The sequence below is a fragment of the Zonotrichia leucophrys genome, chromosome 8 (assembly GCF_028769735.1).
Source record: "Zonotrichia leucophrys gambelii isolate GWCS_2022_RI chromosome 8, RI_Zleu_2.0, whole genome shotgun sequence".
Lineage (NCBI taxonomy): Eukaryota > Metazoa > Chordata > Aves > Passeriformes > Passerellidae > Zonotrichia > Zonotrichia leucophrys.
In genome coordinates, this window is record NC_088178.1 from 29,977,762 (window position 1) to 29,998,882 (window position 21,121).

General features: G+C 53.0%; 1 protein-coding gene across 1 annotated transcript in view; it reads right to left on the reverse strand.

Moving 5' to 3' along the window:
• The window catches only part of WLS (Wnt ligand secretion mediator), a 30,733-nt gene extending 11,851 nt beyond the window's left edge, over window positions 1–18,882 (reverse strand). The window contains exons 1-3 of the mRNA XM_064719662.1: window positions 18,688–18,882; window positions 7,406–7,678; window positions 391–515 (exon numbers count right to left, since the gene is read on the reverse strand). Of these exons, the coding sequence (XP_064575732.1) occupies window positions 391–515; window positions 7,406–7,678; window positions 18,688–18,793 (504 nt within the window). The 5' untranslated portion in view covers window positions 18,794–18,882. The remainder of the gene's footprint in view (window positions 1–390; window positions 516–7,405; window positions 7,679–18,687) is intronic.
• Window positions 18,883–21,121: the final 2,239 nt, after the last annotated feature.

Genomic DNA, 21,121 nt, shown 5'->3' on the forward strand with positions numbered 1-21,121 from the left:
CACGGCCCTCAGCCCCGGGGCCAGCACGGCACACAGCCCTCCAGCTGGGAGCACTGGGAGCCTGTGTGTGAGGGACACCTCTCCTCGTGTTCTGGATTGTGTGGGTCACTGAGCAGGTAAGGTTTGACCCCAGACAGGTTCTTCAATGGGAGCCTTCCTAGATAAACCCCACACAGCTCCCTAACAGGAGGTAGGAGCCAGGTGGGGATTGGCCATGTCTCCCAAAAAAAGTGACAGGATAAAGAGAAAACGGTCTCAGGTCGTGCCAGGGGAGGTTTAGGTTGGATATTGGGGAAAATTTTTTCATGGAAAGGGTGATCCTATGGTTCTGTGATTGGAAGAGGACAATTCTCACTCATCCCCACCACCAGTGTCATTCAAATTCCTTACTTTTGGAGAGCCAAAGGTGCACTTCAGCTTCCTGATCTCTATGGCATGTGCTATTTCCTCCCACTCATCGAACATGTCGTCACGATAGGCCAGCGACACATCCAGGGTGATCTCTGCGTTTTCCTCTGCAACAGCAAGGGGACAGGAGGCTCAGAAGGGTCCCAGAGTAATTAAAAAACATGACACAAAGTTCCTTTATGAAGATAATTAATGAACTGAAGCTGAGCTACGCTGGCCTAGCCAGGAAAAACTCAGAACCCGCCACACATAACAGTGTTGATGTTTTCTGTCTGCCTTGTTTATCTTCAGTTGTTCTACAGAAGGGTTTGGAGCTCTCCCTTCCTCACCTACAGAACATTTCAGAGCCCTCCCCTGCTCCTCCACACCTGCCCTGACTTGTTCCTGCCTCTGCAGATGGCCCAGCTCGCACACCAGTGACACACACATGGAGTCATGGCCCGGCCAGGTCACACAGCCCTGTGGGAGCAGCAGCTCATCCCCTCCTGGACGTGTGCACAGTGACAGGCTGGGACACAGCTGCTGGGAAAGGTGCTGCTGGCAGGGCACTGCCAGGGGGACTGAGGCTGGATCAGGCTCATTCAGGCTGGAACAGGCTCACTGAGGAGCCACAACTGAGCGAGTTCGTGCACTGGAGCAGCAGCTGAGGCTGCCAAGGAGCATCAACACGTTTAAAAACTTGAGGCAAGTCTGTACCAGCTCCACCAGCTGGAAAATCCTCCTGTTTACCAGGCACAGATCCCAGGGAAGGCTCTGAACGAGGAACACGCTCCAAAATGAGCATGTGCATGTTACAGCCCAGCCTCCTTTTGTAGGGCACCAAACCCTTAACAACCACAGCTGCTGGAAAAGCCCCAGAACCATCCAGCTTGGAGAAGTGTTGGGAGATGGCCCCAGAACCATCTGCCATGGAGAAGCACTGGGAGATGGCTCCAGAACCATCTGCCATGGAGAAGCACTGGGAGATGGCTCCAGAACCATCCACCTTGGAGAAGTGTTGGGAGATGGCTCCAGAACCATCTGCCATGGAGAAGCACTGGGAGATGGCTCCAGAACCATCCACCTTGGAGAAGCATTGGGAGATGGCTCCAGAACCATCTGCCATGGGGAAGCACTGGGAGATGGCTCCAGAACCATCTGCCATGGAGAAGCACTGGGAGATGGCTCCAGAACCATCTGCCATGGAGAAGCACTGGGAGATGGCCCCAGAACCATCCACTGTGGAGAAGCACTGGGAGATGGCTCCAGAACCATCTGCCATGGAGAAGCACTGGGAGATGGCCCCAGAACCATCCACCTTGGAGAAGCACTGGGAGATGGCTCCAGAACCATCTGCCATGGAGAAGCACTGGGAGATGGCTCCAGAACCATCTGCCATGGAGAAGCACTGGGAGATGGCTCCAGAACCATCCACCTTGGAGAAGCATTGGGAGATGGCTCCAGAACCATCTGCCATGGAGAAGCATTGGGAGATGGCTCCAGAACCATCTGCCATGGAGAAGCACTGGGAGATGGCCCCAGAACCATCTGCCATGGAGAAGCACTGGGAGATGGCTCCAGAACCATCTGCCATGGAGAAGCATTGGGAGATGGCCCCAGAACCATCTGCCATGGAGAAGCATTGGGAGATGGCCCCAGAACCATCCACCTTGGAGAAGCACTGGGAGATGGCTCCAGAACCATCCACCTTGGAGAAGCATTGGGAGATGGCCCCAGAACCATCTGCCATGGAGAAGCACTGGGAGATGGCTCCAGAACCATCTGCCATGGAGAAGCACTGGGAGATGGCTCCAGAACCATCCACCTTGGAGAAGCACTGGGAGATGGCTCCAGAACCATCCACTGTGGAGAAGCACTGGGAGATGGCTCCAGAACCATCACTGTGGAGGAGCACTGGGAGATGGCCCAGAACCATCTGCCATGGAGAAGCATTGGGACATGGCTCCAGAGCCATCTGCCATGGAGAAATGTTGGGAGATGGCTCCAGAACCATCTGCCATGGAAAAATGTTGGGAGATGGCTCCAGAACCATCCACCTTGGAGAAGCACTGGGAGATGGCTCCAGAACCATCCACTGTGGAGAAGCACTGGGAGATGGCTCCAGAACCATCCGCCATGGAGAAGCATTGGGAGATGGCCCCAGAACCATCTGCCATGGAGAAGCACTGGGAGATGGCCCCAGAACCATCTGCCATGGAGAAGCACTGGGAGATGGCTCCAGAACCATCTGCCATGGAGAAGCACTGGGAGATGGCTCCAGAACCATCTGCCATGGAGAAGCACTGGGAGATGGCTCCAGAACCATCCACCTTGGAGAAGCACTGGGAGATGGCTCCAGAACCATCCACCTTGGAGAAGCATTGGGAGATGGCTCCAGAACCATCTGCCATGGAGAAGCACTGGGAGATGGCTCCAGAACCATCCACCTTGGAGAAGCACTGGGAGATGGCTCCAGAACCATCCACCTTGGAGAAGCACTGGGAGATGGCCCCAGAACCATCTGCCATGGAGAAGCATTGGGAGATGGCCCCAGAACCATCTGCCATGGAGAAGCATTGGGAGATGGGCCCAGAACCATCTGCCATGGAGAAGCATTGGGAGATGGCTCCAGAACCATCCACCTTGGAGAAGCACTGGGAGATGGCCCCAGAACCATCCGCCATGGAGAAGCACTGGGAGATGGCCCCAGAACCCATCTTTTCAGCTATATTTTTGTTGGAAATAGGTGGTGGCACACTCATCCCACCGGATGGGAAGGGGTGTGGATGGGATCTGTGGTTGGCAGTTCTATTTTTACGCCCTTCAGAGGTGGCTGGGTTGTGCATCTGATGTGGACACCTCAGGATTTTTCTGAGCGTTTTCTGGTGCACGTGATCTGCACCATCCAGATCCACATGCAGTCCCTTTCCAGAGCTGCCAGCAGTTGGGTTTCCATGAAACACGAATTTGCCATCTCAGATCCGCTGTTTAGGAGACCAGCAAAACAGATAAATGGGAACATAAGGTTGAACTTGGCCAGGCTAAAAAGAACCATGAACTCCATTTCAGAAGCCATAAAACCAACTGGAATGCTTGGGATTTAATCCAAGAAAAACAGCTTTCAGTATTTCATCTTTGCAGTCCAAATGTTGCTGCTGCCATGGAGTATGAAAACCAGAAGGCAGAAGATGAACTGCTGCGTGCCTTTCCAGGCCAATGGATTAGAGGCTCCCTCTGGAATTCCATCAGTCTCTCTGCTGGGGTGGCACCTCCCCTTGGAAATGAGTTTTGTGCAAAGACCCTTCAGGGCTGTCAACATAAAATACAGATATATCCATATATCCATATATTTCAGCACAGCAGACTGACGGCAGAGCTGTGTTAGTGGTTGGATTCCATCTTAGAGGTCTTTTCCAACCTAAATGATTCCATGAGAATCCTACGCCAGCCTTCCATCAGCAACTGCCATTGTGCTGAGCAACAAACGAGGACAGTGACAGAGAACCAAATCTTCAGGAGATTCGTGCCTTATTCCCATTAATCAGATGGTGAATAGACAATTTTCTGGGGAGGGGAGGGGAGGGTGTCCTTTTCCTGCACAGCATTCAACTGAGAGGGAGCAGGACCAGATTGATCAGGGATAAATCCTTCCCTGGCACAGGGTGGCAGTGGCTGCCCCTGGATCCCTGGCAGTGCCCAGGGCCAGGCTGGAGCAGCCTGGGACAGTGGAAGTGTCCCTGCCATGGCAGGGGTGGCACTGGATGAGCTCTGAGGTCCTTCCAACCCAAATGAGGACAAGACACGCTCCTGGAGGTTTTCCAGCCCTGAGATGTGTGCTCCTCCCAGTGAGGGACTCCCTGCTCATGCTCCAAACACCACCAGTGTCATTTTTCCCACTGGCATTTCACTGCCCAGGATCTTTTCCATGAATCACTTTGTAGGACAATACTTGCCCAGGATATCTTCACTCACATTACAATGGCCTAAAAATAGTGGAGCAGTTTCAGGAGGGGGCTCTGTGCCAGCTGCACACTAACACAGCTGGCTGGGGAGAAGCCTATGGCAGGCAAGCAGAAAAGCTGGAATTATTTCCATTACACTTCCATGCTTCAGCAGCTCGCTAAAATTACAAAACCTACCAAAAAGCCCAAGGCTGGATGAATTAGAAAAGGAGGCTGCAGCACTCTGCCCTCTCGCTGTACACAGTTGCTTTCCAGCTGCAAAGAAACTCCATCTCCTTCCTTCCCAGTTCTGGGAAGGGGTTTTAATAATTGAGTGCACAATGCATCAAGAAAGGAAAGGGACAGCACAGAAATAGAAATTGCCTCTTCCTCAGAGGAACAGCCTGATTCTCTCCCAGCTTTCTGGGAAGGATAAACTCAGCTTCTAAACATCTGCATTCCAAAAAACTCTGTTTCAAAACCACTGGAAGTCCAGAGGGAGTTCCTCACCCAAGGTGAGGTGATCAGGGCTGGTTGCTCCTCTGAAAGGAGAGATCCCATGGGGTGTTCCAGGAGGCTCAGCCCCTGCCAGGCTCTCTCAGGGCACCTTACCAGGGCTGCCCTTCCCCTGTGTCCCTGAAAAACCCTTTCTGGCTGGAAGAGGAGAGCTGACAGGTCCTGGAAGAGGAGAGCTGACACAGGTCCTGGATGGGGAGAGCTGACACAGGTCTGACTCTCTGTGGATGAGGAGTCAGCCATGAGTTACCAACATTTCCCAAGAGGCACAGCCCAGCTGCCCCTGCCCCAGGAGGGTTTTGGCACCCAGCACCCTGAAAAAACCAAATGCAGGTTTACTCTGTGCCTTGGCATTGCTTAGGAATTGCAGGGGAAGAGGACAATGAAGGGCCTTGGAGGAAAAAAGCAGGAGACAGTTTGAAGTGGCTCAGAAACCTCCCTGGTGAAGGCCAAGGGGAGCTGGCAGGGCCCAGGACTGTGCTCAGCACCTTCAGACCCTGCAGAGGAGCAGGAGGGCAGGACATGCCCCAGGCAGCAGCTTCCTCAGGAGGATGAATGCTGTGCAGCTCCCAGCAGTGCTGCTCTCCTGGATGGTCTGAGGCAGCTCCCAGAAGTGTTTCAGGACAGTGAGCAGAGGCCTCAGCAGCTGTGGTGCCTTCCAGGAGTGGCCCTGGTTTGGCACCAGCCCCTGCTGGCATCAGCCACAGCAGGAGGAGGCCTGGAGGGCTCAGAGCCCCAGAGAGAAGAAATTGAATTGTTGCTTTAGAGGAAGAACTGAGGTTATTTCACATCCTTATTGCTGTCCCTTTCGAGGAGCTCAGCCCAATCACCTGATCAATGGGGCCCTTTCATTTAACAGCAGGGGCAGACACACAGGTGCAATTAATTCAGCTTAACAAGCCTGCTGTTTATTTCTGTAAGAGCTGTTACAACACAATCAAGCAAGCAAGAAATGTGCTACTTGTTCCTGAGATTCTACATTTAATTTACACCTGCTTGCAGCTTGGTACAAAGTGTTGGACAATCCCCAAACCTCCTTTTTATTACGCAGGGGGCAGCCCTAGATGAGCTGATCTGCTTTGAGATCTCCAAGAAGCCCCCCAGCAGTGCAGGACTCGGTCACTGAAGGGCTCAAAGCCCAAGCAAAGGCTCTGCTCTTGCAGCAGAACTGCTGCCAGAGGCTGGGTCAGCATTCCAGCAGCTGCTCCAAGGGCTCGGCCAGCTCCTGACTCCAGCACGGTGGTTCAGCTTGAAAATCCTTGGAATGAAGAGCTGTTTCCCTAATGCAATCATCTGTCCAAGTGGAAGGAGGTGAGGCCTTAATAAAGGCACAAAGCTGCTCTCTCTGTATTTCAGAGATAATTACAGGGATAAGAACACAGGTGAAAGCTTTGTACAATCTCATTTCCAACTTATCTTAATGATAATGTGTTAAATCATCCCTGCCCCATCTCTGCAAGTGCTGAAAGTGAGACAGGGCTGGAGCAGCCTGGGATAGTGGAAGGTGTGGGAGGTGGGACTGGAGCTCTGAGGTCCTTCCCAACCCAAACCAGTCTGGGATTTTGGGATAAATAGCTGGAGGAACAGTTCCACGCTGAGCAGGAAGGGGTCAAGGACACAAAGATAGCTACAAATCTTCTAACCCCCACTAACTCCCTGATTCCACCCCACGGATCCCTGAGCGTGGAGCCAGCCCCACAGCCAGGCTGGAGCCAGGGCAGCAGCTCCACACAGCCAGCCCAACCAGTCTGGAAAGCAAATTGTTTATTCACTGTGCCTTATAGTTAGAGAGGGATTTCCCCAAACACTTTAAAACATGCAAACACATGGACAGCTTCCCTTCCAGGGAGGGCCAGTGCAGTCTTGCCCTTGCTGCTCTCAACATAATTTTGCAGGTTTTAGTGCAGGATTATTTCTGACTTTGGGGGGGGAGTTGTGTGTTTTGTGTGTCAGGGAGGGTGTTATATATTTACTTAGTATTTATGTAATAGCTTCAAATGGAGAGGAGGGGAATTAAAGTTAGATATTGGGAAGGGATTCCTGGCTGTGAGGGTGGGCAGGCCCTGGCACAGGTGCCCAGAGCAGCTGGGGCAGTGCCCAAGGCTGGGTTGGAGCAGCCTGGGACAGTGGGAGGTGTCCCTGCCATGGCAGGGGTGGAAAAGGATGATTTTTAAATAGGGATTTTTAACACAGGGGAAGGCTCCCATTGCCAGAGGGCAGGGCTGGATGGGACATTGGGAATTGGGAATTGTTCCCTGGCAGGGTGGGAAGAGAATTCCCAGATTGGCTGTGGCTGCCCCTGGATCCCTGGCAGTGCCCAAGGCCAGGCTGGACACCCTGGGACAGTGGGAGGGGTCCCTGCCATGGCAGGGGTGGCACTGGATGGACTTTGAGGTCCCTCCCAACCCAAACCATTCCAGGATCACCAATTGCCAGATTCAGGAAGTGCTGCAGCACCACCTCACTGTGTGGCACCACCACAACTCACACACGAGGTAAAAACCCCTCTAGGGGAGGCCCTCTGGGCAATGAGAGCCAAGCTCCCTGTGCCAGGCACTTACTGAGGTCGTTGTCCATCTTGAAGGCGATGTCCAGCTGCATGATGAAGAGCATGAACTGGAACCAGGGGCTCATCTCCTTGCTGGGCAGCGGGATGTGCACGGCGAACACGATGTCGTTGGCCTCGATCTGCCGGCTCACGGCCTCGTCGAAGTCCTTCAGCTTCTTGCAGTGGTTGGGTCCCCAGGGCATCAGCCACTTGGCTTTGTGGTGGTTCTTCCTCACGTCAATGCACTTCACTGACATGTAGGGAACAGCTGTCGTGGGGCTGGGGGCTGGCAATGCAAGAGAACCACACTTGTAGCATCTGCAGACATCTGACACGGCGGCTTCCCCACCCAAACTCGCAGCTCCCCGCTCGCCTCTTTGAAGGCAATTTAAAACAAATGCACCCAGTGCTGCTCCTTCACAGCTCTTTGATCTCACAGTCAAGTAATTAAGTTTATTACATCCACAGATGTATTACTGACTTTGTAGTGGGATCAAATTAGGATTAATTGAAGGGCTGGGATCTGCTGGTTCAGTCTCAGATACCTCGGTCACACAAAATCAGCCTGATTTACTGAACTCTTCTCCTTTCTCTGTGCTCACCCAAGCAAATCCACACAGAAAGCATGTGCCCAGAGAAACCTGGATGGATAAACTAATTCCAGACCTCGTGGTCCTGCAGGGCAGGAAGATTTACCACGGGGATTTGCACCATGCAAGGCCACACATCTCCTCGGGCAGGAAGATTTCCCCCCAGGCAGTGAGTGGCATGGGAAGTGAGACTCTGCAGAAGGTGATTTTCATGTTGGCACCATCCTCATTCTGATCATCCAGGACTTCCCTTACAGATCACAGCTCCCCCCAAAACTCCAGCAGCAGTAACACCACCCTACAAACTCCCAATATTGCAAGGAGGAAAACAACCCCAGAGTGAGCTTCACCTCCCAGCCAGGGCTCCTGGCTGCCCCCAGCCCCACACTGCTACACCCAGATGATTCAGCCGTGGCTCCCTTGTAATTTGGGCACAGCAGGATCATCCCAGCAGCTCTGGAGCCGTTTGGGATGGCAGCCAGGAGCCCTGTGGAGCACCTTGGCCAGCGTGCCACCTCGGCACAGGGTGACATCCACACGGCTTCCCACGGGCAGCCAGCGGTGACTCAACGCCAGGCAGGAGGAAGTTACTCAAAAGCCAAATGTTTATCAACTGCATTTTTTCCATTTTTTCACAGCACTGAGTTTCTTCCAGCTCCAGAGGCACAGGGATGCTGGGATAAGGGTGGGCTCCAGGTGGGTTAATGGTTGGACTCGCTGACCTTAGAGGGCTTTTCCCACTGAAAGGATTCAGGAGAACTCCCTGATGGATCCCAGCTCCTGGGATGCACTGTTGCACTGCTGCATTCCAAACCCTTGCTTTATGCAGGAATCACACAACACTCAGACAACCCCAAAACCAAACAAGTTAATGATATCAGAATCAGGACATATCCTGAACTGCAACTCACAAGGATCATTGATCCAGCCCCTGGCCCTGCACAGACACCCCAAATCCCACCCTGGGCATCCTGGCAGAGCTATCCAAACTCCCCTGGAGCTGCTCTGGCAGCCTCAGGGCCGTGCCCATTCCCTGGGGATCTGGGCAGTGCCAGCACCCTCTGGGGAAGAACTTTTCACAATATCCACCCTAAATACTGCATCAAGAAACAGCAAAGTAGAATAAAACAAAGCACTCCACAAACAAACACAAATGAAGCTGCAAGCCCAGGGTTACAGAACTCTCATGACGTGCCCACAGTGCATAAAACACTGCAATAAATGCTGATTCCTCTGCCGTGCCTCCATGCAGAGCCCAGGAACCACAGCTAGAGCTGCAGCTGCAAGGGAGTATCAGGAATATTGCTGTGAAGTAAGCCAGGCATTTCAGCTGAGATCTCTGAGCTCTTTAACTCTGACACATTCTGGGTGATTTCGAAGGCATTTCTGAATTAAGAGACAGCGTTCCCTCTACAGAGAAGCCGAACGTTTCTTGCTTTGATGCAACTCATTATAGCCATAAATACATGTTTTCATCACTGCCTGATTATGATTTTAAACACTTGGCACGCTCCCTGCAGCCTCCCCTCTGCCAAAGTTCCAGCTTTGAGGAGCATGAGACAATTACTATACATATTCCTCGTCGGGAATCGCGCACCAAACAAACGCCGCCACTTGGCTTCCATTACTGATCTGGCTCCTGGCCCACTCAATCCAAGTGAGCGTTGAACCAAGTGGAAAAAAAACGCTTTGTGGAGCTGCAGCCAACCCAGCCAAGAGCATTACAAAGTGCTATGCAAAACAAAGCTCTCACCCAGGGATTTGGGCTGTGCTGCGGTGCCAAGGGCTGCCCCAGCCCCTCTGCCCCCAGCCCGGGGGTGCAGCAGCCCCACGGATCCAGGATCTCTGTAAATAATGGAGTGATTGAGCAGCTCTGTGTGCACAGCACGGTGCAGCAGCCTGGTGCTGCTGCCTGCCATGAGAGAGCAGGAACGCAGGTCCCACTTGGAGCAGGAGGGGAGCAGAGCTCCCAGGGGAGGCTGGGCAGGAGCAGGGCAGTGCAGCTCTCTGGGAGCCAGCCCAGCCAGGAGCCCCAGGGCAGCCGTGGGGCACAGAGCCCTCGTGCCAGGGGGCACCAGCAGTGCCAAAAGCCATGGGCAGGAGGTGCTGGAGCTGCCAGCACTGCCACAGCATCACAGAGTGACAGAGACCTTAAAGTTTGTCTCATTCCAAAGCCCTGCCATGGCAGGGACACCTCCCACTGTCCCAGGTGCTCCAACCCCAGTGTCCAGCCTGGCCTGGGCACTGCCAGGGATCCAGGGCCTGCCCACCCTCACAAGGAACAATTCCTTCCCTGTATCTATTTATCCAAATTTCCCCTAGACTTCTGCCTCTGCATCTCCTCCAGCTGGGCCTGCAAAGGTGCCCAGCTCACTGCAGAAATCCCAAATTGCAGGGGCAGAGCAGATCCTGCTGCTCCCTGTGATGGTTTTAGCCAGCAAACACTTGGAGAGCTGGACACCTTCCCCAGTGTGGCCACCACTGCCCAGGGAGGGCTTCCCATGGACTGCCAGGGCCACCTCAGCTGTGTCTCACTGCCTGAAACAATCCTGCACAGAATTTCATCCTTCCCATTCACCAGGAGGTCAGGGCAGGGTGCTCAGGGCCTGATCCCACCAGGACAGCAGAAAACAAGGTCCAAGGGGTTTCCCTCAAGAGCTAGTCCTCAAAGAAAGAAAACCACACTGCTTCTCTGGATTTAGACTTAAATCTGGGTAAAAAAAAATTACTGAGACAAGCAAACTCAATTTTTTAGCATTTTTGGGGGTGTATATTACATACACCTAGGCTTGGGTAGGAGCCACCATCACTCAGTATTTTAATTTCAATAAATTCAGCAGATCTTCAAAAAGCTCCTGTGATGGAGCCTCAAACACCTCCTTTGTCCTGCCCTCAGGCTCCAGGATTCCCACTCCCTCTGAGCTCACCTTGGCAATCACACCCTGCACCTTCTCATCCCAGCACTGCCATTAACCACCGACCCTTGCTCCAGCACCATAAACAAGCCCTTTGCAAACTCTCAATTGCATTGTGTCCACACTGATTAAAGGCTGAATCCCCCTGACCTCGGGGGGATTTAACTTCTCCCGGCACCGGGAGCATTCTGCTTTTCTACTCAATTACCCCCTCCGGAGCCAGCCAGCACTTCCCAGCGAGCACACACAAAGGGCTTCTGCTTCATTACCCTAAGCGACTGCAGGGTAGGAATAAACAAGCTAATTTATCATGGACAGACCCAGCTTTTCCAACTGCAACAGCCACAGCCTGGATAACACCATGCATGCACTCAGGATTATAAATACGTGTTTATTGCAGCGTGATTTTTTTCTGCCTCCCTCTTCCCTGACCTCGATGGCACCAGTTTAATAAATTTGAGTGACACAGAGACTTTTAATTACTACTTCCTCGATAGTTCTTATTTCACAAAGCTTTTTGGAACATCGCAGCAGCTTTTATAAGCAGAATAATTGTATATTTAAATAACCCCACTGCCTACTAGAAGCCCACTCCCCTTGGGAAAGGTTTTTCATTTTTATATTTGAGTTCAAGCTTTATCCAGACTAAAATGCTTTAAAGCCGCAGGGCACCAATTCCATCCTGATTTACAGTGGGAGTTTCCAGATATCCTGTTGCAGCTGAACACCCACATTTCTGTTGTTTCAGAGGCATTTTATCAGTACTACAGGATTCTCTGTCTTTTTTTTTTTTTTTCAGACCACGAAAATGAACCTGTGCAAAGCATCAAAGCCAAGTTTGCTGGATCAGAACAGAAACTTTGTGGCTGCCCCACAAAGGATCTCTGGAACAGGGACAGGCTGGGAGCAGCCTGAGACAGTGGAAGTGTCCCTGCCATGGCAGGGGTGGGATAAAAATGGGATTGAAGGTCCATCCAACACAAACCACCCTGGGATTCTGTGACTCTACAATCCAGTCACATATTGCTGGGTACTCTCATGTCCCAGGGGTTGTGTTTTTCCTCAAGGTTTGTTCTCCAGTGCTCCTTTTGCAGCCTTGCCACCAGCAAAGCCTCTTCAGAGCAGCACAAACTGAAGGTTTTTCCCAATAAATCGGTCCCTGCCCACAGCCCTTAGAACTGAGGGAGCAGGGGATTCCCAGCTCCCTGATAAGCAGCCAAAGGGCTCCTGGGGAACAGAGATAAGGAATTATTCCCTCAGCCCCAGGCAAGTCACACAGCAGGGAAATCTCACCAGGCACAACTTGCAGGGAGAACTGAATGAATGATCTGCATGATTCACATCCATATTCAACAGCAGCAACGAATACAAATGAGGTGAGCATGAGTAGAGCTCCCTAAATGCAGAAATGGATATTCAAACATATTTAAAAGAAGAAAGAGGAAAAAAAAAAGGTAAGACTGATTTACTAATTGCCACAGAGAGCCTGATCTTCCTCCAAGTCAGTTTTCCAGTGGGATGAGATGCATTTCCTGCAACTCCCAGCCAAGGTATGAAATCCTGCACTCAGACCCCAAGGAGCAGGAAGAGCTGTTGTTATTGAGCTTTTCTCCTGAGCCTGGCACTCCCCCAGATAAGATAGCTTGGAAGCTGCCCGTGCTCAGATATGTGAGGAATTCCATCTCCATGTGAATGGGCCGGGCCCTTCCCCGCTGGACACCTTGAGCCTTCAAAGGCTTTCCCAGGCTATCAGGGACTTCAAAGGCCACCAGGGTTATTTACCAAGGAAAAGGCTTCCTGTGTGGAGCTTTTCCCTCTCAAAGGGCAGGGAGGCAGCAGCAGCACTGCTCGGGAAGTGTTCAGGTCACTTTAAACCAACAGAGGGGGAGCAGCAGCAGGACCGACCCGAGCTCTCCCAGGTTTGGGTTTGGAAGTGATGCAGCTGTGAAAAGAGAAAACCCAGCAGCTCCGAGGATTGCCAGCTCCTGAGGCCCCAGCACTGCCATTCCTGCCTGGGAACTCTCCATTTCTGGCACTTTTGCCCATTCAGCTACAGTTACAGCTCCTCAAAAGAAGAATTGAGCAGACCTAACTAAACAGACATGACCTTTCGTGTCTGCTTTCTCCTGGCTCCCAGCGCCTCTGCCAAGGCTGCAGCACTGCAGGAATGTGTCTATACACAGGATCCATTGGCATTCATGGCCACGGAGCACCGACCAGCTCCTGGAGAGGCCCTGCATGAAAGGAAGTCAGGCACACAAAAATGTTCTTTATCCCCAGCCTGAAACACTCTTTCCTATCCATACCTTGGAAATCCGAGCGCTTTCCTTGTCAAAAGATCAGCTCAGCCCGAGGAAGGTAATGAAATCCCAGGAAAGAAAATGAAATCCTGGAAACAGGGGGCTCAGGAGCCAAATCAGACATTTAGATAATGAGCTGGGATTGTGGAGAGCTGCTCAGCCATGGCCACACATGACTCATTATCTCTCCGGGCCAGACACACAAGGAAGTTTGAGCTCCTCCAGTCACAACAATTCTGTTTTTTCCAGCCTAAGCCAGGGAAGGGAGCAGTGAACCTGCACCTCCTTAATCCATCCCCTCAGCCCAGAGGACTCATGTGCTAAATAAATCCCTCCACTTTTCCAATCAGTTAAATTTGTACAGCGTACGGGTGGGCACTGGGCTGGCAGCACCTCCTGGGTGTGAGCCTGCTCTGGCTTTGCCTGGACCACAGAGAGTTCTGCATCCCCTGTGCTTGTCTGAACCAAGGAGCTGAGATTTGGGACAAGGCACCCTTGGAATCATGGAGGTTCAGGTTGGAAGGGACCTTTAAAGTAACTCATATAAAATAAAATAATTCATTAAAAATTCCCTTTCAAAAAGTTTTCAAAGCTGCACAGAGATCTGGGTTGTTTTTTTTCCTTTATGTATATAGAAAATAACTTTATATATATATATAAATTCCAAGATGAAAAAGCAACTAGAAATGGGACACCAACAGCTTCCTACAGAAAAAGATAATTTGTAATCAAAAGCTTTGCTTTCCAAACAACCAAGAGGCATCAAACCCACATAAATCCAGTCAGATTCTGCACACACAGCTTCCACCCTGGCAGCTGCCAGGAGGACACTGGTGTGTCCCAGCTCAGCTTTGGCCTGCAGCAGTTGTGATCTCCACTGGAACATCCCAGCCACAACTCCCAGCAGCAGCACAGCCAGGTGGAACCTGCAGCTGGTCCAGCTGTGGAATGATGGAATTGTTTAGGTTGGAAAAGCCCTTTTAGGCCAGGAATTGAACTGTTCCCAGCACTGCCCCATGTCCCCAAGTGCCACATCCACAGGGATGTTAAACTCCTCCAGGGATGGGCACTCAGCACTGTCCTGGGCAGCTGTGCCAGGGCTGGAGAACTTTTCCATGAAGGAATATTCCCAAAATCCACCCTGAGCTCCCCTGGCCCAGCCTGGGGCCGTTCCCTCTGCTCCTGTCCCTGTTCCTGGGAGCAGATCCCAAACCCCTCCTGGCAGGAGCTGTGCAGAGCCAAAGGGCCCCTGAGCCTCCTTTGCTCCAGGCTGAGCCCTGCCCAGCTCCTCAGGGATTCTGCAGCCCCTTCCCGCTCCCTCAGGGATTCTGCAGCCCCTTCCAGCTCCCTCAGGGATTCTGCAGCCCCTTCCAGCTCCTCAGGGATTCTGCAGCCCCTGCCTGGCTCCTCAGGGATTCTGCAGCCCTGCCGGCTCCTCAGGGATTCTGCAGCCCCTTCCAGCTCCTCAGGGATTCTGCAGCCCCTTCCAGCTCCTCAGGGATTCTGCAGCCCCTGCCCAGCTCCCTCAGGGATTCTGCAGCCCCTGCCCAGCTCCTCAGGGATTCTGCAGCCCCTGCCCAGCTCCTCAGGGATTCTGCAGCCCCTGCCCGGCTCCCTCAGGGATTCTGCAGCCCCTGCCCAGCTCCCTCAGGGATTCTGCAGCCCCTGCCCAGCTCCCTCAGCCTTTCCTGGTTCCCCAGACCCTCCCCTGCCCTGGACACACTGCAGCCCCTCGGAGTCTCTTGTGCAGAGGAACCCAGCACTGCCCCGGCACTGGAGGTGCAAGGTTTGTCCTCAGGCCCTGCCCAGGGCTGTCCCAAGCCTGGTGGCATCCCAGGACAGCCACTCTGGATCCAGGGAAGGCAGAGCAGGCAGGGGCTCCTGGGAACGCCGGCGTGCCTGTAAATTATCATCAGCCCCACTGCTCACAAACGATAACAGAAACCATTCCTGGTGATCCCAGTCTCCTGTAATCCACACGTGCCATCATTTACAGCAGGATAGTGGAGACAAGGCTGCATTAGGATTCATTTTGTGGATCATGTTCTATCTCCCACTGCTGCATCCCAACTGAACACATCACACACAGCCCAGAAGCGTGACCTTTAAACAAGATGTTCTCCACGAGGGGAGCAGACACCAGGAATCCTGTGGGGCTTCAAGTAGTGACAGCCCCACGTTCTGGAGCCAACAGTTCATTAAAAGCACAGCAGAGAAACAGCCCAATACAATTCTTTTTTGGGGGTGTTTGCTCCCTTTCAAGCTTTGCAAAACTCCCACCACACATGGGGACTCCACCACTGCCCTGGAGAGCCTGCAGCAGGGCTGGACAACCTTTTCCATTAGGAAATTTTCCCAAATATCCAACCTTAAGCTCCCTGGCACAGCCTGAGGCTGTTTCCCCTCATCCTGCCCCTTGTTCCCTGGGAGCAGGGCCTGACCCCACCTGGCTGCATGCTCCTGTCAGGAGTTGTTGGCACAGGAGCTTCCTCCTGCCTCAGGAATTTCTCCCTCCGTGTGCATCTCGTGCTTTGCCAACAGACAGCTCTGAGCAAATCCCACCTGAGAGCTGATAAGGTTCCTGCTGCTAAATAAAAGAGCTGTTGGAAATGTGGAAGCTGCATTAAAACTCTGGCATCACACACTGACTGCCCAAAACAGAGCTGGGAACCAGCAGTGGCAGAAGCCCCCTGATGTGAGGAAAACCAGCTTTGTGGTGGCTGTATCAGTACCAACGTGCTGCATCTGGGTATTTTGGACTGGCACGAGGGATCTGTTAAAATAGAGCACTTAGTCATTGTTTTGAAACATGACCTAAGTGCCTGTGAGGGGAAAGGCTGGCTGGGCTGAGCAGCCCTGTCCCACTCGAGTACGTATTTTGGGTTGTCTAGACCTGGGCACACCAAAATAACCGGATTTTGGTGTCTGTTGGGTGCGCTGCATCCAACCAGAGCGGGGCCACCGTGTCAGTGCCACCTCTGCTCCCAGCCCACCTGGTGGCTCCCCTGTGGGGTGGCACTGGCAGCTCTGCTGGCACCGCTCTGATCCCTTTGGATGGCCGGCCACCGACCTGCTGCTCAGTGTGAGGAGGCTCCTTGTGGGAAACACCACACCTTGGGAATCGCTCAAGGGCTCAGGCCCGAGCCCTGGATCAGTTTCCAGGGATACAGGGCAGGCTCCTGGGAAGAGCTGCTCAGCCTCCCAGGCCGTGTGTCACCCTGCCAGGCGTTGGGGACCACACCTAGGTTACACATGGAACTTGGTGTTTCACAAGCACCAGACATCCCTGGGTTTGCAGCTCCCAGGAATGAGCCTCTGAGCTCCTTAAATGCACCAGAAGGGGTAAGTGCTGCAGAGGAAAGAACAGTTTGGATGATTGGTCAGAGCAGTTTGGTCTGAGGGAATCCAGGAATTAAAGAACTTTGGGGGCAGCACCCCCTAGGACCTGACCACAGAGAGAAGCTGCATTTACCCCAGCAGGATGGAGTGACTGAACTCATGCAGGGCACTGAACTCAGCCCCAGCCCATCCACCCTGTCCAGGCAGCTTCCAGCCCCACCTGGGGGACCCATCCTGCATGGGAGGGCACAAGGTGGATGCCCAGCAGCAGCACCAGCCAATAAAGCAGGGCACAAACCAGCTGGAAAACTGAACTAACATAATTTAAATTCTTTAATCTCTGAATCCCTTCAAAACTGAGCAGAAACACTTGTCTTTTCCCTGTAAAGCCAGCCATAAACATCTGTTTGTTACATCTGTCCCCAGATGCCAGCACAAACAAGGCTTTCTGTGCCACACCAGCCTTTGGAAATACCAACTACTTCAATTTAGCAGCGAGAAACTGCTAGAAAAACCCCTTTAAGATGAAATCTGGCATCTCTGCAGAGCACAGGCCAAGACATTTTATCTCAGGAATCAGCAGTGGGTTCAGTAGCCTGCTCTTGAACCAAGCTCTTAAAGAGAAAAAAAAAGGAAGGAAAAAAGCTAATCCTGATAAACTCCATGTGGTTTCAGGCCTGCAAGAGCAGGAGAAATGAGTTTTAGTCAATATGTGCCAGTGACTCCCTTGTGTTGGAGGTGAGGAAGAAAGAGAATGAGGGAAACTGAAGTTTTCCAAAGTTCTATTTAGTGGAATGTCATGGTTATTAGAGGCTGATAATTCAAGGCCAGGAAGGCAGAGCACAGTCTGCTCCTGAGGAACGGCCGGAGCCATTCCCTCGATCCCTCTCAAACAAGGAACAGCCCGGCTCCATTCTCCCAACAAGCGCAACAAAGCTTCGGAGTGAATTTGAGCCCGATTCTCCCTGAAACCCGCAGGGATCCTGCCCGGGGGATGCCCCGCAGGGCCGGACAGCCCTGCCCGGACACAAAGGCGACATTCCCACCCTGGAAATGGCCAAAGAGCCACATCCATGCGCCCATCATTGCAAGGAGCCGGCGCACAACTCAGCTGCTTTCTAGTAAAAAAAAAAAAATTAAAAAACTCCCAGGACTGCCCCAAACTCGCTCTCCTCCATCTTCCTCCTTCCATCCCCCAGGGAAAACTCTGCTCGCCGCAGGGCTGTGTCCCAGTTCCCATCTCCCTGCCTTTGGGAACGCTCCGGGATAAACAAACACAATCTGGGCTTCAGAGTGCCCGGTGCGGAGCTGGGGAGCCGGGGGTGAAACCCCTCCCGGGCGGCCACGAGGGTTTTCCACGGGCAGGAACGAAGCCAGGCCGAGCCCCCGCGGGCTGGAGCTTCTCCTGGGAAGGGCCGGGGAACGGGGGAGGCTCCTGCAGCGGGAGCGGGAGGTGGAACGGAGGGGGCTCGGGATGGGACCCGTCCTGACCGAGGTCGGGGAGAGGAGGGGACCCCCCTGGAACGGGATCGGGAGGGAGTGCGGGGATCCCCCGCAGAAACGAGCCCGGACAAAGCGCGAGTCCCAAAAAACCCCAGACCGGGACCCCCCCTCCCACCACTCGTTCCCCTTTTTCTTTCCTTCCTTTTTTTTCCTCCCTAGATTTTTTATTAATATTTTTTTTGTTCTCATTCTGGCAAGGGGAAAGGTTTCGTCTCGCGGCCGATTCGGAGGCCGAGGCACGGGGAGGTGCAGCGCCAAGAAGGGAGGAAAAATCCTTTTAAAAAAATAAATTATTATTATTTTCTAAGCCAACTTTGAAACGCGAGGCTCCCTGCGCGTTCCGTCGCCATACTGAAGCTTTCCCACTTCCCTCTTTCTTTAAGTCCAGGCTGAAACCAGGCCAAAAAAAAAAAAAAAAAAAAAAAAGGAGAGAAACCAACACAAAAACTTTTCCTTGGCCGGCTCCCCCCGCAGCAGCCGCGGGACGGGCACAAAGGGCCCGGAGCCGGGATCGCTCGGCTACAAAAGCGGATAATGAGATCATGGGAGCGAGTCAGCGATACTGTAACCAGCACTAAACAAGCGGGCAGCGGCGGGAGGAGGAGGAGGAGGAGGAGGAGGAGGAAGGCAGCGGCCCCCGGCACTCACCGATGAGCCCTCCCACCAGGAAGGCGATGACTTGGAGCACGAGCAGGATGCCCCCGACGATGCAGAGCTTGCGGGTGCTCATGTTCTCGATGATGGCCCCGGCCATGCTGGCGGGGCGGCGCGGGCCGGGCCGCGCGGGCCGGGGCGCTGCGGACGGAGCGGGGGCCGCGGGCGGGCAGCGGGCGGGCCCCGCTCGCCGCCCCAGCCGTGATTGTGCCGCTCCCGCCGCCCGCGGCCGCTTTAACCGGGCGGCCACACGTGACCGCCGCCCCTCCCTCCCTCCCCGCGCCCCGCCCGGGCCGCCACAGCGCCGGCAGCGGGGATGGGAGCGGCGCTGGCACCGGCACCGGCACCGGCACCGGCACCGGCACCGGCACCGCCGTGCGCTCACCGCAGCCCGGCACCGGCCCGGCCGTGGACACCTTCCGCCGTGCCAGGCTGCTCCAAGCCGGCCCTGGGCACTGCCAGGGATCCAGGGGCAGCCCCGGCTGCTCTGGGCACCTGTGCCAGGGCTGCCCACCCTCACAGCCAGAATTCCTTCCCAATATCCACCCAAATGTACCCACTTTCAGCTTCCAGCCATTCCCTGTGTGCTGTCCCTCCATCCCTGTCCCCAGTCCCTCTGCAGCTCTCCTGGAGCCCCTTTATGCCTTGCAAGGGGCTCTGAGCTCTCCCTGGAACCTTCTCCTCTCCAGCCTGAACTCACCATCATGCTTTCCCCGCTGCTCTCCCATCCCCATGGCTCTGGGCAATGCTTTGTCCTTCCCCCAGCCCTACTTTGATGCACCCCAGTTGCTCACACTGAGCATTTTCCCAGTTCTGCTCCCTCCATCTCTCCCCATTTCCCAGAGGAGGATGCTGTGTACCCATCCCACCCTCTGGAAGCTGCTGGCCTCCTGCTCCTCCTGCTCTGAGCTCCGTGTGCTCACAGAGTCCTTTGCATGGCCCAGAACCAGCTCATCACCCCCTGCCATCACCTTTAGCAGCAGGACAAGGGGAAATGGATTTAAACTGAAGGGTGGGCAGATTTAGATCAGATATTAGGCAGACTTTTACACAGGGTGCCCAGAGCAGCTGTGGCTTCCCCTGGATCCCTGGCAGCGCCCAAGGCCAGGCTGGAGGGGGATTGGAGCACCCTGGGATGGTGGAAGGTGTCCCCCCATGGCAGGATGGGCTTTAAGATCGCTCCCAAATTCTAGTCCAGGATTCTATCTCTTGTTTTTGTTTACTGGATACCATGAGGATCTCTGTTCTGCTCCCTGTTGCACATGGAGTGATGGATGAAGAACATCATCCTGTATGACTGAAACTAGGCAGGGAGTTGCCAAAAACACTTGAGGACAAATAAACCATGAAAGGAGACAACTCTTAACAAAAATACAGACAGGAACAAAATGAAGGACAGGTCAAAGATGTAGAAGCACAAACCAACAATGAACTAAAGCAGAAAGTGTCAGGAAAAAAGTTGGGAAGGACTCCAACACTCCTTGACCATTCAGTATAGGAGCAGAATGGTTGTCCATACTTGGAGCTTTGTTGGTAGATGTTTAGGACTAATATAACTTGGGATAATATAGGTTGGGATATGGGCACCAGGAACAACTTTAGCTATTTTGTCACTGCAGGACACTTTAATCTTTAAGAATATTGTGAGTTTTGCCTTTCTGTAGTTTAATCTTAGCTTTACTTTCACATTCCAGTTCTGACTTCACTGTTAAAAATAGCTCCTAATGGACGGGTCCTTGCAGCCATCATGATCCCACTCGGATCAGTCACATGGATTTGCTTCCAAAAATCAAAGCCTCTAAGTGGCTTTTGGCCAGCACAATTAAAGACTTCAAATACCAAATAGTTCATACTGAAATTAAAAAAAGAAAAAAATCCCGCATAGAACAATTGCTATTAAAAATGCTTCTTTTGAAATATCTAATAATAATTTTTGGGATGTCTGTCTGACACAGTGTTGATTCTGAGTGATGATTTTTGCTCTTTTCTCTGTTGGGAATGGAACAAGCCTTGGAATTGTGTTTGTTCCCTCATGGTCTGTAAGCACTGCTGAAGAGCAGAGCCAGACAAGTCCCAGCCACTCTTTGAGGTCCTGCTTATCCAAATGCAGGGACCTGTGACCAAGCAGAATCCTGGAATGGTTTGGGGTGGAATGGACCTTAATTCCACCCCTGCCATGGCAGGGACACCTCCCACTGTCCCAGGGTGCTCCAAGCCCTGTCCAGCCTGGCCTTGGGCATTCCAGGTATGCTGGGCAGCATCTCTGGAGCCACGAGTGTCACTAAATCCAATCTGCCTTGAATGACTCTACAAAAGTTACACGGTGCAATCTTCTGTTAAATGTGCCTTTTGTTCCAAGCCATTTATTTCTGGGACAAGAATCTCAGAGGTAGAGCTCAAATCATTCCATCAGGAAAAAAATCTGGAC